The 16,047-nt window shown below is 43.2% G+C and overlaps 1 protein-coding gene across 2 annotated transcripts in view; it reads right to left on the bottom strand.

The window, feature by feature from the left end:
* MAP4K2 (mitogen-activated protein kinase kinase kinase kinase 2) overlaps positions 1 to 16,047 on the bottom strand; it is a 348,117-nt gene that overhangs the window by 170,712 nt on the left and 161,358 nt on the right. For both annotated transcript variants that reach the window (XM_086938087.1, XM_086938086.1), the window contains exons 8-11: positions 14,691 to 14,763; positions 12,743 to 12,874; positions 6,225 to 6,287; positions 2,162 to 2,243 (exon numbers count right to left, since the gene is read on the bottom strand). In XM_086938087.1, coding sequence (XP_086794213.1) covers positions 2,162 to 2,243; positions 6,225 to 6,287; positions 12,743 to 12,874; positions 14,691 to 14,763 — 350 coding nt within the window. The remainder of the gene's footprint in view (positions 1 to 2,161; positions 2,244 to 6,224; positions 6,288 to 12,742; positions 12,875 to 14,690; positions 14,764 to 16,047) is intronic.

The following is a 16,047-nucleotide window of genomic DNA, read 5'->3' as shown; positions in this document are numbered from 1 at the left end:
TGTCTTATTGTTTGCTCCACATTACGCAGCAAAAATAAGGTTCAATCAGGTCATACGAGAATATTTTTTTAACATTGTGTTTCCAGTAAAGACCACAATCTCAGCATCGTATGGTAAAGTCCAGGATCTTCTGCAACGTAGCCTCGGTGTGGGGAGAATCTACGTTGGTGTCTGTTTTATGGATGAGAGTTACATACATTACCTTGGACAAGGATAAGAGGAGGTTGGTAGTCGCAACTTGCTGGTATTTTGTGCATGGTGTAAAGGTGTACAGCAGTTTATTTTGTTAAACATTTTTGCGTTTTCACACTTGTTCCTCCAGCAAGTGGGAGTAATGTAATCCATTCACACATCTGGAGACTTTTGTTGGCAAGACGATGGAACAACAACGATTTTCTACTTGAGCACATTTTAGACAGTGTGTCCTGAGTGCTATCCCTATGTTGTGCTGCTGACAATTTTGTTTTTTTTGTGTTCTAGAAGTTTTTGTGTATGTGTGCAAAACACATTCTTTACTGGCATGAAGGTGCTTGAGTTGGGGGACTTTGTGGGATGGTGCAGTAATACCACTCACTGTTGCGATTGTGTTGTCTACTATGTTCATGTGTTGTGGCATGGTGCAGTATTACCATCCTATGGTTCTTAGGTACACCGTTAATTTGGGCTTGTTTGGTGATTGTTTGGTGTTTTATTCCACCCTTCCTATGGGGAATGGGTGAAGGGCAGAGAGTAGCCAAATTAATGAATGTTTTTTTTTTCATTCTTCCTACGGGGTAAGAGTGAAGGGCAGGGTTAAGCCAACTCATGTAGGGTTGAAGGTTTGATTTGTTTCTAAATTTTGATTCCAGCCTTACTACGGGTAAGGGTGAAGGGCAGATAGGAAGGCAATTTTTGTAGTGTGAGAATTTATTTTTACTTGTGATTGCAGTTTACACCCTTACTACAGGTTTGGGTGAAGGGCAGTGTAGATGCCACATGGTTGGTGTGGAGTGTGTTCCACACTTTCCACCCTTACTACACGTTCGGATGAAGGGCAGTGCAGATGCCACTACGGGGTTAGGTGAAGGGCAGTCTAGATGCCACATGGTTGTGTGGAATGGTGGTCCACATTGACTAAGTTTATTTTTGCAGTTTTTTGGATGGTTCCCTACCACGCCTTGTGGTCGGTGCCCTATGTACCACTTTTATGTTAGCCTGGCCAGCTGGAATGTTTTGTAGTATCAGGGTTTGAATTTTGTTTGGTTAGAAAGGGAGATGATGTATGTGAGTGTATTCTTATTACTTTTTATCTTGTTTTTCTTTGCATGTATTATTTTATGACATGCTGTACAATTTGCATTCAATATTTTCTACCTGTCTTTGTATGCACATTTGCAATCAGTGTGTTAAGACATGTTGTGCGTGAAATAATTCCACCTTTTATTTTCAGGCATTCGCATTAGTTCTTTGCTACATTGTATACATGCTTGCAATGGTTCTAATGTCAGTCTTCCAAGAGTTCCAATGTTATTTTGTGTAAAGAAATGATATGTGTCATACCTGCTGCTCAGCCAGTGTGACTGTGGTGGAGGAATGTTGGTGTGTGAGATTGCGGTGGAATGTTTGTGAGTGAGAAAGTCAGTTGGAGGATGGGCTGAGCAGGAGGGAGGCTGCTCCTGGTGAGGATCTTCATAAAATCTTACATAATAAACCTACTTATCTAATCTAACTTAGAACCGGACATGATTCTTCTACAGCAGTTCCTTAAAAGAGTGGTGAAGAAAGTTTGTGCTTTACAAGTCGATTAAAATCATTTTGGTTGCGTTGCTCTCAGTTCTACTACTCAAGGAAAGGATCATTGTGAACTTACTGATATTTGTGTCTTTTAACAAAGACACATTGCCTAGGTTTTTAATTGTAGTTGTTGCATTTCAGTTCTTTTTCAAATAAATGTATTACATATTGCTTCTTGAATATCACTTAGTTTTGTGATCTATGTGATGACAAAGATTGTTCCTTTCTGTAAATGTGTAGAATTGATAGAAAAATGGAACGGTAAGATTGGTGTCCTTCTAAGATAACAATTACAGCCTGCAATCCCAGGAAATCTTTTCTTATTGACCAAAGTAAGACAACAACTCACAAGGTACAGATGCCATAGTCTCCTTGCCCCCAAATTTACCTGCAAGAGCTTCTCAGCAGTTGGCCTTTTTTTGGGACTTTTGGTTAGTGCAAGTTTGAGGAACTGGTGGAAGTCATGTGACCTGAAAGAAAGGGAGAGTAGACAATTGAGAGAAGTTCAAACCCAGCCTGCCTCTAGAGTAAACAACAGAACAAACTATTTATCTCATGTTCATCAAAACTGTACCCTCAGTCCAAAATGATGGAAACTTCACTGACATTATCACGCACTGCCTTGACACAATCTTCATCCCACAAACATAACCCAGCCACAGCTCCATGCATGTTCTTTACATCCTCATCACCACAAGCTGCAAGAGCATCTGTGAATGAAGTTAAGAGGGATTTTGCTGGTGTCCCTAAGTCATTCAAGACCTTCAACCAGGATTCCACAATCCTCAAATCAACTGTGCTCCTCACCTGCCACTTGCCTTACATTCAGCCCTGCTTCTCCTGATTAGTTGACCCCAGGATCCATCACACTTTAATCAAAGATTTAGTCGTATTGCCAACATATCCATTTATCATTTGAACAAAGGTTTCCTTGGCGACGCAACATCCAAGATGACCTCACACTGAACAAAATAACAAAAACCTTCAGCAACCTGCTCAACACCCACAACATTATACAAAACCTCAATAAAACAATCCATACCAAAGACAACATTCTTAGGCTGATCCTCATGAACACCCCAAAGATCACAGGCTGTCCAACTGCTCAGGATGGCTAACTAAAGTCCCACTAAGAAAACGTTTATTAAAAAAATAATCCCTGACCTCCCTGCAACACTTACAGCAAAACCTAATCACTCTAGTAAGCACAGTGAACTGTACAACTAATGCCAGCTTTCTGTTTGACTCTAAATATCACCCAGTAAAACAATGAGGAAAGAAATGACCCAATGAAAATATGATCTACCAAACCAAAATCCTCCACACCCAATACTCCGAAGAACTAAACAACACCCAGTTCTCTCAAGAACTAAACATAAGCCAAAAAGGAATGAAGAATGACCATGTCACAAGATCAAGACGTACAACCAAAGGCTACACTCCATGTCAAGCAAAAGAAACCTACCAGGCCTCGAAATCACAGAAATATTTTACCAGACCTACAGGTCTAGTAATTTGAATAATCTACCCCACCTAACAGTTGCTTGACCCATAAACTTGTCTCAAGTTGTTTGATCCTAGGCAAATATTTTATTTCACCAAGATGCTTTTTTCTTCGTTATCACATACGGGAGAACCTTCAAATATGTGAGTTCAGTGTCTCTGATGTACAAAAAACGTGTTTGTGTGACTTATTAGACTAAACTTATATTCCATGTATAATAAAAATCTAGTGCACATATAGAGTACACATGAACTGTGTGTACAACAGTATTTTGATATCGAATGCACTTGTTTTGTGTGTAATAAAAGAATAAAAATATAATAAAAATGAAAAAAATTGAGTACACATGAACCCTGGCATGCCTCTTTATTCCCTAATAGTATTGTCATCAGGGCAGAGGTGGGAATGTTTCTTAGTTCATATTAAAAAGTCGCACTTTTGAATATACAACAAAGCATGATGTGGTCTGACATTTACAGATGGACATTTTCCAATGAAATGGCCACAAAGTTTCCCATTGACATGCAGTTCTAGAGATAAAACTATAAAGCCTACAAATTATAATGTCTGCAAATCGGATTCCAGCAAATATTTATCATTTGCATATAACCAAGTAAAGTATTCAGATTTGTTTGTTTCTAATAACATCTTAGTTTCCATCTCAATTCAAACTTACAAAAAAAGTGCTTACCTAGCTACTGAAAATTATTTTGAAATATTTCTACAGATCATTTACAAGCAATTTAAATGTGGTGTACCCGGCACGATTGTCAAACAGTTAACTTTAAAAAATCCCCTATCTTTTTAGCCAAAGAAAAGTACATACCAAACGGCAAGATAAAACATGCCGCAATTGGTTAGAAGACATAAACTGAAATTTGACCTCTGTCTGTGCACAACAAATGTATCAAGATAAAAAGAAGATTTAAAGAAATCTTTTTTACTCATTCACATTCTGAATGAACAGAACACATGTTCTTTGCTGGAGATCTCTCGCCAGACTGGGCCAGTAGGTCCTAAAAATAGCTTGCCCTGATAAAATCTGACTGTCCATAGTGAATGGGTGAGTAGATTTGTCGAGACCTGCCTGCAACAAATCAGCGCACAGAATACAACAAAGTAAAGCCCTATTGAAGGTTGTGAAACACTTCATCAATATTCTTACCAGCCTTTGCCCCTAACTTCATCTCTCCACCCACCCACAAGGCATCGATGCCATTCAGCATAAAATCAATTTGCCACTTAGAAAACACATTTTATAAGATTAACTAGAGGGACACTCAGCTAGAGGGAAGAGCTGTCGGCCTAGAGTTGAGAGTGGAAGATTTCTACAGAAATAAACCAGGAGTGGATCACTTGGATCCAATATGGTCAAAAGGATTAATATGTTTATAAAGGAAATCAAGGTTTTCTTGAGCACGACAGTTATACTGGGCATGGGCCTCCTTAACATAATCAAGGAAGAGAGGACCTACCATCTTCACGACCTGGTGAATGGGATCCAACAATACAAATAATACCCAAAGCAAGAGCAGAAACAGAGGTAAAGAGATGAAGAAACATGTTGCTATTTTGAGTAATGAATTTAAGAAATATGGAGAGTATTCTGGCATCTCCAAAACAAACAGACACATTATGAGGGACACAAGGTCCCAAACATTAGCACCATAAATAATCAAAACACATGGGATTGAATGAGGTTAAAAGATACATTTCTCATTTGAGGAATTAAGCTTGGCCTTCATAAACTGGCAAAGTTACGTATCAATTCTGTGCAGGATGAGCATCTATTTTGGACACTCAGAGGATGGGGAACCAACTGAAAACAAGAAATCGGTTGAATGGAACAGCAGTGAGTAGTAAAGAGGGAGAGGATCAAGATTGGGATAATAAAGATAAGCTAAGGTCTAACTGACTTTAATTAGAAGTATCTTGAAGAATTAGTAATGGGTAACATATGGTTTATAAACAAGGCTAATCACTTAACGCGCTATATGTTTGATTTTTGTTGGGTCATCCCCTCCCTGAAAAGTGAGATAGTAGATTCAATTAGAGGTTTGCATAAAGTGACTATTTCTGATTGCTTGTTCAAGAAACTGTATATAATAAAAAGGATTATCCATCTGGTGGGTGTTCAGTATTGTTTTGGCTTTGTTTCATAGCAAAACTAATACAAATAAAGCTTTAAAATCATTTTTTTCTGACAAAAAAATGGTTGTCTGACATGGAGCGGAAGAAATGCACACCTCAGCTCACATTAAAAATAAAATCACTTACATTCATCCTTGACTATCTTCTTTAATATGCCCATTGCCAGAAAAATATAGGCAGAACTACCTTTCAGGAGCATAAAGGAAACCTATGATCTGTTGACTTGAAAAGACTGAAGGCGCAACCGCCTTTATTCTTAACCGGAGGGCCACACAAAACCGTATAATGTGCTTAAAACCTACTTCTTCACTTATAAAGCATTAAATGTGGCAAAACACCATATCTGGACAAAAAACTAATCAAGTCCTTAAGCCAATGGAACACAAGGACCCAAAGCAAAGTCAAACTCTAAACCAATAAATTCAAAACGAAAAAAACATGAATCGAGCCTTCACTCTCTCCGCACGACGGATGAGCATTAGGCTTCCATCTTCAATCTTAATGTACAAGAAGGAACTGAAGATCCACTTCTTCAATGATCATCCTAGGGATAAACATTAAGGCCCACCCAGCACCTCAGACCTTTGTTCAGGTGGCAAGAATTCTCTCTTTCAGTGCTCCAATACCTCAGTCACCACCTTTTTTCATTCTTTCCTGCAGAGATCAATTTCTTAAGTAAAAGTGATTCACAAGATTCCATACATCAAGGCCCCCAACACATTGTCACAAACTTTGCAGCTCTGTCACTCCCAGTGCATTCAAGAAGATGCCCTACTGCCCAGGCCAGTGTACTCACCAACGTGCCTTCTCCCGAAGCTTAGGCGGCTGAAAGTTACTTTTCGACATTACCATTAATGCCCTGTGAAGAATGAACAAGGTCAGTTTACTAAATCAAAGTTATATAATATAAAGAGGGAAAAGAGAGAATTTGTGGCTGATCAGAGACAAAGAAAGAAAGACAAAGGATGTCAAAGCATATTACTGATGTGAGGGTGCAGACATATTAATAGAGCACATGCAGTTCTAATAACATGGCTAAAGGGGGCTAAAAATAGGGGCGCACACAGTCAGGGGGCACACAGAGATACAGTGGTTAGTGGCAAAGGTACCCTGCGTATGCATAGTTCATCAAAGAGCAAGAGGGAGAAGAGGGCGGGGCACAGGACATGCAAATCTCATCAAAGAGATAAAGCAGTAGATGGACACGACATGCACAGCTAATCATAGGAGTCAAAAGGAAGAGACAGACGAATACAGGAAATGCAGGGCTTCCAGGTAAAGGAGGCAGAGACACAAGACACTAGAGCAGAGGCAGATAAAACCATCTTCAATGTGAGCAGGCTACTCTTTGCCCTTGCTCTTCTGCCTCCTTCAAAACTAGTTACTAATTGAGAGCAGGACAGAACAGGAGGAAGTACTTCCCTAAAAAAACACAGAGATTTTAAAGGTTTTTGGTGGGGCCCAACAAGCACCCATTCCCACTAACTCCATGTCAGTCATAAAGTCAAGTCAAGTCATAAAATTTGTATAGCGCACTACATACCCAGAGGGTTTCAAGGCGCTTAGGAAGGGGAGGAGGATTATTTGTCAAATATCCACGTTTTAAGCTGCTTTCTGAACGCTAGGTGGTTCTGGGTGAGGCGAAGGTAAGCGGGGAGTGAGTTCCATGTTTTAGCAGCCAGGTATGAAAAGGATCTGCCTCCCATGGTGGTCTTGTTGATGCGAGGTACAGTGGCGAGGGCTTGGCTGGAAGAACGTAGTTGGCGGGAGGGGGTGTAGAAGGACAGTCGAGAGTTGAGGCAATCTGGTCCGATGTCGTAGAGTGATTTGTGTGCGTGGGTAAGCAGTCGGAAAGTGATCCTCTTATTGACGGGTAGCCAGTGGAGGTCTTTAAGGTGACCAGAGATGTGTTCGTTGCGTGGGATGTCTAATATGAGCCTGGCTGAGGCGTTTTGGATTCGTTGGAGTTTCTTCTGGAGTTTTGCGGTAGTACCCGCGTAGAGGGTGTTTCCGTAGTCTAGTCGGCTCGTGACCAGAGCGTGGGTGACTGTTTTCCTTGTTTCGGAGGGGATCCAGCGTAATGTTTTTCTGAGCATGCGAAGAATGTTGAAGCAGGAAGAGGATACGGCGCTGACTTGTCTGTTCATTGAGAGTGAAGAATCCAGGATGACGCCAAGGTTCCGTGCGTGGTCTGTCGGGATCGGTGCTTTTCCGAGGGCTTCCGGCCACCAGGAGTCGTCCCATGCAGAGGGGGATGTACCTAAGATGAGGACTTCTGTTTTGTCTGAGTTCAGTTTCAGACGGCTTTGTTTCATCCATTCGGCAACTTCTTTCATTCCTTCGTGTAGGTTAGTTTTGGCGGTGCTGGGGTCATTGGTGAGAGAAAGGATCAGTTGAGTGTCGTCCGCGTAAGAGATGATGTTGAGGTTGTGTTGGCGTGCGATGGCCGCGAGGGGGCTCATGTATACGTTGAAGAGGGTGGGACTGAGTGAGGATCCTTGAGGTACGCCGCAGATGACTTCAGAGGCCTCGGACTTGAATGGAGGAAGGCGGACTCTCTGGGTTCTTCCGGTGAGGAACGAGGTGATCCATTCAAGTGCTTTTCCTTGGATTCCGATGTTATTGAGGCGTTGTAGAAGGGTGCTGTGGCAGACTGTATCGAATGCTGCAGAGAGGTCGAGGAGGATGAGGGCGACTGTGTCTCCATTGTCCAGTAGAGTTCGAATGTCGTCTGTTGCTGCGATGAGGGCGGTCTCAGTTCTGTGTTTTGCTCGCAAGCCAGATTGTGAGGGGTCGAGGGATTTGTTGGCTTCGAGGATGGCGGCGAGCTGGTTGTTGACGGCTTTCTCGATGACTTTGGCCGGGAATGGAAGAAGCGAGATGGGGCGGTAATTTTTGAGTTCGGTGGGGTCCGCTGTTGGTTTTTTCAGAAGGGCGGTGAGTTCAGCGTGTTTCCAGTCTTCTGGGAAGGTAGCGGAGTTGAAGGAGCAGTTGATGACGTCTCGGAGGTGCGGTGCTATGACGGAGTCTGCTTTGTTGAAGATGTGGTGAGGGCATGGGTCTGTGGGGGATCCTGAGTGGATGGAATTCATCAGGCAGATGGTGTCCTCAGTGGAGATTGGGTTCCAGGCGTTAAGGGTGTTCACGGGGGGAAGATGGTCAGCAGATGGTAGGGTGGGTTGGTTTCCGGGTTGGTTGTCAAAGCTGTTGTGGATGTCTGCAATCTTGTTGTGGAAAAAAGAGGCTAGGGAGTCGCAGAGGGTTTGAGAGGGGGTGATGTCGTTGGAGTTGGCCGATGGATTGGAAAATTCCTTGACGATGTTGAAAAGTTCCTTGCTGTTGTGGGCGTTGTTGTCAAGTCGATCCTTGAATGCTGTTTTCTTGGCTTTTCGGATCAGTTGGTGGTGAGTGCGGGTGGCGCTTTTGAAGGCGTCCTTGGTGCTGGTGGTTGGGTCTTTTTTCCAGGCCTTTTCAAGGGAGCGGCAGAGTTTCTTGGACTTCTTGAGATCATCGTTGAACCATGAGGCTTTCTTGCTGCCAGGTTTGCTTTGACGTTTTTTCAGTGGAGCTAAGGTGTCGGCGGTGTTGGATAACCATAGGGTGAGGTTGGTGGCGGCTTCGTTGGCGTTAGAAGAGAGGGCTGGGGAGTTTCGAAGGAGCGATGCGGAGATTTGGTCCGTGGTGATTTTGTTCCAGTTTCTTTGCAGGGTAGGTTGGGAGTGGTTGATGGGTTTCGGCTTGTTGTAGGTGAAGTGAACGCAGCTGTGGTCGGTCCAGAGGAGATCCGTAGTGTGGCTGAAGGAGACATGATTGCTGGATGTGAAGATGGGGTCGAGTGTGTGACCTGCGATGTGGGTGGGGGAAGTGACTAGTTGTTTAAGTCCGAGGTTGGCGAGGTTGTCCACGAGGGTGGCGGTGTTGTGGTCGTTTATCTTTTCAAGGTGAAAGTTGAGGTCTCCCAGAAGAATATAGTCTTTGGAGGGGAGCGTGTGTGGAGAGATGAAGTCTGTGATGTCTTCACTGAATTTTGCGCGGGGTCCTGGTGGTCTGTAGAGGAGGGTGCCTCTGAGTGTGGTCTTGGGGTCGATGTGGATCTGGAAGTGAAGGTGTTCGGAGTTGGCGAGGTTGGCGTCAGAGCTGGTTGAGATGCGGATAGATTTCTTATGGACGATAGCGATTCCTCCTCCTGTGTGGCTGGTACGGTCTTTGCGGGTGATCTTATAGTCTTCAGGGATGGCAATGGTGATGTTTGGTGCGGAGGAAGCATTCATCCATGTTTCCGTAAGGAAGGCGATGTCCGGAGAAATGGTGTCTAGTAGATTCCATAGGTCAATGGCGTGCCTGTGGACCGAACGGGTGTTGAGAAGGATGCATTGTAGGTGGTTGGGGTCGGGAATCTGTGGTGTGGTAGTAGCGGAGATGTTGTCGGTGCCGCTGAATTTGCAGGAGTAGCAAGAGAAAGGTCCATGGGAGTGTCCAGGAGCGGCTTGGACGCAGTTGGGGGCGCGACCGGGGTTAAGGGCTAGGAGGGTGGCGGCATCGTAGGTAATGTGGGAGGGCTGGGTAGCGCGAGGGGCAGGGGGTCTGGCGCTGGGCGCGGTCCAGGCGCGGACGGGCGTAGACGGGCTTACCTTTGGCGCACCTTCGGCGCGGATTGGGCGCGGTCGCTGCGCGTGAACGCTGCGCGTAAGGTCATTGGTCATAAATGGATGGTGGAGGGGGCGGAGCGTGGGAGGGGCAGCAGCTGGGAGGAGGCGGTGGCAGGAGGAGGGGCGGACCAGGGGAAAAACCTAAACACAAAATGGAGGGTCAAAGGCCAGGGGCAGCAAATACACAGCGTGAAACGAGTCTTACACGCACAAAACAGCATAAAAGTCTGAGTTACAGCCTCAGAGACGTCGCGCTGCTAATTAAATAAATTAGGCGACAGTGCGGCACATATAAATAATTAAAGCGACAATGCAGCGCAATTCAGCGAGTACAGTTCAGCGCTATGGAGCGACAGTGCAGCGCTAGCGGTTAAATAAATAAATGACAATGCAGCGTTAGGAGCTGAAATGCAGACGATACCAGCGTGTAGTTCAGCTGTGGCGTGGGAGAGCAACCGGACTGAATGAGGGTCCAGGCGGTCACAGGGAGCTCGGGAGCGAGGAAGGGTATTACTCGTGGGTGGGAGGGGCAGCAGCTGGGAGGAGGCGGTGGCAGGAGGAGGGGCGCACCAGGGGAAAAACCTAAACACAAAATGGAGGGTCAAAGGCCAGGGGCAGCAAATGCACAGCGTGAAACGAGTCTTACACGCACAAAACAGCATAAAAGTCTGAGTTACAGCCTCAGAGACGTCGCGCTGCTAATTAAATAAATAAGGCGACAGTGCGGCACATATAAATAATTAAAGCGACAATGCAGCGCAATTCAGCGAGTACAGTTCAGCGCTATGGAGCGACAGTGCAGCGCTAGCGGTTAAATAAATAAATGACAATGCAGCGTTAGGAGCTGAAATGCAGACGATACCAGCGTGTAGTTCAGCTGTGGCGTGGGGGAGCAACCGGACTGAATGAGGGTCCAGGCGGTCACCATGTGCATATCCCATTGTTGTCTCTTTGTTTCTGAAATGTAGCTCTGAAGTGCTGTATATATTTGAAGAGGGTGGATGGCTGGTTTTTGTGAAAGAATAAAAGCAAGTACCAAGAGATATCAGAATTCCCATTAAGGTACTATTCCATTATCCTAGTCCTGGATATTATTATTCTTCAGTAACTTGAACCGGATTTCACAGCTAAAGAACACTTGGATGGGTAGAATACTTGCAAATAGTTTGGTTAGGACTGCCTGGTTATGAGAGGCATTCTTTTCAATGCAATATCTAGGGGATATGGACAGCAAAAGGCATGAAGTTTTGGGCTACGAGTACACCAAAGTGTTTTGCAATCGCAAAGCCTATGCTGCGCAAATTGGCATGATTCCTAAACACAGGAAGCCAATTTGCAATATCCTACAGTGTACTTGCAAGTCTCTAATTGTTTTGGAACTCAGTGTCAAAATTGCAATTATCACGAAGAAAAAAAGAGGGCAGCAGAAGGGCACTTCCTTTATCACTACCCGCAAAATAATTCAGTCGTCTTTGACCGACACTTAGTCCCTCATTAGAGAAGTTAAGAGCTAAATACCAATCTATGTGCAAATAAGAGTTTGCACAAGAATCGGAATTAGGAGTTGTGTGATAACTAGTACACTCGTAAAGCTTTTCCAACTTGTAGATTCCAGCAGGACAAACCTGCAACAACCCATCGAGGGGAAAAGACCTGGAAAAAAGACAAACCATGTGGAATTCGAGGAGTTAAAACTAATTCAATTTTTTTGTGCCACATTTTCAAGTTGAAAACTTGAAAAGGGATGTATTTACCACACTTAAATAAGCCTATGGTAATGGTATTTGTCACACGTGGTAAATACCTCATCCTATACCACCCAATTTGCAGTAGGGACATGCATTTGCGGGATGGTGGGGGGAACTCTGGCCTCATGGTACCGTTTGTTTCTTGGTCTAAGGGCATATCTCCCTTTCAAGGTCTTATGACGGTCAGGTAGTTTATGATATATGTCCCATATGTGGCGCCTCCCAAGCATAGGCTAGTAAGGATACATGTTTTGACTGATTTCGTCCCTGACTCTAGCCTAGCTTGAATAAGGGGCAGGCTTCAGATAGGCTGTTGGAAATTTGCTCTTTCTGCAGGGTCACCCTGATTTTCTTTTGCGAACCGTATTTGTGATGGGTATAGAACACTGTAAAGTGCTTGTGCTCCTCTGTACCCAGGGCCTTAAGTTAAATGCCGCAAGTGGACTGCAACACCCATTGCACCATTCACCATAGTGACAATGTAAACATAACTGCAGGCTTGACACCAGTAGCCTAGCTGTGCAGGTTTTAACTGCAAATTAGACCTGTCAAAATAACCCATTTGACAGGACTAAACCTTCTGAAATGGAATTGGGTTGCAGGTAGGCAATAGTGCGCACTTGAAGGACACAAGTAACAAGGCTATGCTTCAAGGGAGGGATAACCACAAGATGGTCAAGGCAAGCCATCGAATAAGAAGCAAGCAAATAATATTGACAATAAAGCCAATCAATGGTGAGCAATGGGCAACCCTTACATCCTTAAGTCCACTGTAAGACCTTGGAAATACACAACAGTTTTTTTTACAACCAGACAGATCGACTTAGTATGGGATGACAAAAGCCTTCAAATGGTTGTTAAGGGTGGCCGGTAGACAAACATTTGCAAATGAGGGTGAAGCACACGATATCTCTTACCTCATTGGATGAAGGTCAAACATAGGTGGCTGGAGTTCAGCAAACTCGATAGCGGTGATTCCTATGGCCCAAATGTCACAGAGCTGATTGTAGCCACCTTTCCTCTCCACGGCGGCTACCTCTGGTGCCATCCTGCATACAGCAGAGGAGACAGGGAGGAATACATGTTCAACAAGGAGACAAGCAGATATGTAGAGGTTTAGAATAGAAATAGGATAGGAAAACAAATCATCACACTCTCATTTGGTCATCTCCTTAGCTTCTATTCTCAGAGATATGATGTAGGAACATGACTGCTCATTTGGGAACAGCCATTAATGAAATGGGGTAACCCAAAAGGTGCTGGACCTGGGTATTGTACTAATATAAACAAACAACGGTCCGAGACCTATATATTTTCAAACAAGCAATGAATCAAAACTTATTCAATTAGAAGGCGTATGTTATTTAAACAGCCCTGCTCAATCAATGATGAACATAAAAGAAATAGGCAACAGCAACAAAATCCAAATATATATGCAATATTTGTAATCTATTGTCATATTGAAGTATTGAAAGCGAATTCACAGTATTATATACATTTTATTATATACATTGCCCCGTATTAGAGCGTGCAGTAAAGCAAAAGGGTGTCAAAAGAGCGTGAACGTGATAAGGTGAAAGGAAAGGAAATCACACAAAATTATAAAGGTATTTTAAATGATTCAAAAAACACCAGCCAATGAAAGCCGGAACAGTATATCCTGGCCACTTCAATTAGTCCGCATACATCCCGAGAAGGGTAAGCACTCTTGGACTTCTGCCCTTGTTTTAGTGATTAGGCAACAGCCCCAATCCTCATGGTTATTTATATCTTTCATAGGGTCAACAATGAGATCCCTGTGTTGCCCCGTCCAATATGTCATGAAGAAGACTCGCATGGCCCAGGCATAATCAACCGCAAGGCCGCAAGACGAGTCGAAACGTCGACACTTACTAAAAACCTGGACCACTAACTACATCTCCCTCTGTGATATAGTGCAGACATTTTTTACATCCTATGCCTCAGAATAACATTAGGGATTGTATGCGGACTAATTGAAGTGGCCAGGATATACTGTTCCGGCTTTCATTGGCTGGTGTTTTTTTAATCATTTAAAATACCTTTATAATTTTGTGTGATTTCCTTTCCTTTCACCTTATCACGTTCACGCTCTTTTGACACCCTTTTGCTTTACTGCACGCTCTAATACGGGGCAATGTATATAATAAAATGTATATAATACTGTGAATTCGCTTTCAATACTTCAATATGACAATAGATTAAAAATATTGCATATATATTTGGAGTTTGTTGCTGTTGCCTATTTCTTTTATGTTCATCATTGATTGAGCAGGGCTGTTTAAATAACATACGCCTTCTAATTGAATAAGTTTTGATTCATTGCACATTTGGGAACAGCAGCCGGGGCAAAATAAAGTGATAATATTTTTAATATTGAGCACTTGGAAAAAACACACCACAAAATAAACAGTATCATGTAACTCACATCATAAGTGGTTTAAATAGGATATGCTTGCTAATTGGATGGGGGAGCTGTAGCGGCCAGGGTTAACAAATGCGCACAGTACCTCCCCTTAATTTCCAGGTATCACAAGCTTCTGTGCCCAGAATTAGAGAAAGCATGTGGGCTCTTTAATTAACATTCCAGTATGTGGTTCCTTTATTTCTTTCCTGCAACTGATAAAATCAAAAATTGGGTGGAGTGGTATTCCCTGCAGACGTGTAGTGAGGGTCTAAATGGTACTCAGTTTATCGACCTTGAAAAGATTAAATGGAAAGTCAGACTACAAGTTTACACACTTTTCATTTTCAAGTTGCATGAAGATACTTCCAGCAACATTCAGTCCTCTACGCTATTTCATTGAGCTTAATGTGATTCCGGGGAAGGGTGAGCATTGTACTTACCAGTAAGGTGTCCCAATGAACGACTTCCTCTTGGCCACTGATGCGGTGATTTCTGCAGAAACACCAAAGTCCGCTAAAAGGGAGAAGAAAATAAACAAAAACAGCTAGTAAAAACAAAAAAATATTCTTCACTTCCACCCCCTGTCCAATTTAAGATTTCTATTCACATGCAAGATTGCTCGTGAGCTCAGCCCAGATAGGGTGCATCAAGCCATGTCTTCATGCCCTTCTTGGTAAAAGCAGCACAGGACATCTAAAGGTGCAAATCTGACACTGGTTCCTCTACAGCGAAGAATGTCCTGGTTACTTACTGGTAATCTTCCTTACTCTGAGCCCTGGTCTTTCCTGACACAATTGTGGTTCCCGCCCTAGTTCCTGGAGGTCGGATTGATTATGTTATATTTACGCATTCTGTTGTGTTTTTACTTTGCTTGGTATTTTGACTGGAAGTGATGTCCTGTTTCCTCTGTTTTGGGATTTTTGGATAAATAACGGCCATGTTAGGGAAATTATTTTTGACAGCTAGGGAATATGTTCTGCATTTGGAGATAAACCTCAGTGGTAAGGATTGGATATGGGAAGACAGACGAGGAACAAAATGGCAAATCCTTGTTTGGTGATGAAGGCTTAGAACTAGAGGCCTCATTGTGGCTCAACAACTTAAGATGGATCTGATCAATAAACATTTCATTAAGTGACCAATTCATCAAGTGACCTTCCTCCCTGGCCCAAAATAAATGAGGAGCTGTACGATTGGAATATTGTTGAGAACTTGTCTTAACTCTGAGGTACATTTGATTTAGCTCAAAGACAGGATTAAAGTAGATTGATGAGAGGCAATTCAGATTAAATCAGATGTCTTGCCTAAAGCATTATTTCCACTTCAGGAAATCATATCTCCAGTACAAAATAGTCAATATTGAAGCACTGAAGTCAGCCTACTGCTGTCACGTCGAGCAAGGAAAATGTTACTTACCTGCAACAATCAGTCTGTAGCATGCAGTGCTGTATACCCAAATGATTTGCACACCTCTCCCATCTGGTCTTTGGCACGGACGCCACAAGTATTTTTTCTTCAAAGCAGAGATTCTGGTTTCAAGGTGATCCCTCCCCCGAAATGTACAAGGATGTAATGTACGGTTTTCATTTGATATACTTTTGATTGTAGTCATCTTCTATGTTTATTACATTAATGCTTTGTATGCCATATTCCACAGCATGCGCACTTTGAAGGAATGTTTAACTTCAAAGGTGTATCGCTCGTGGTGCCTGTTCTCCTTAGAAATTCCAACTGCTGAATCAGGCATTCAGCAGTTGGACCTTCTCCTGAACAGCTGTGCTCCTGTGTATGCTGACT

This window comes from Lissotriton vulgaris, chromosome 9 (genome assembly GCF_964263255.1).
Source record: "Lissotriton vulgaris chromosome 9, aLisVul1.2, whole genome shotgun sequence".
Classification (NCBI taxonomy): domain Eukaryota; kingdom Metazoa; phylum Chordata; class Amphibia; order Caudata; family Salamandridae; genus Lissotriton; species Lissotriton vulgaris.
The sequence above is the reverse complement of the archived record's forward strand: the minus strand, read 5'-3'. Positions and strand labels throughout refer to the sequence as shown.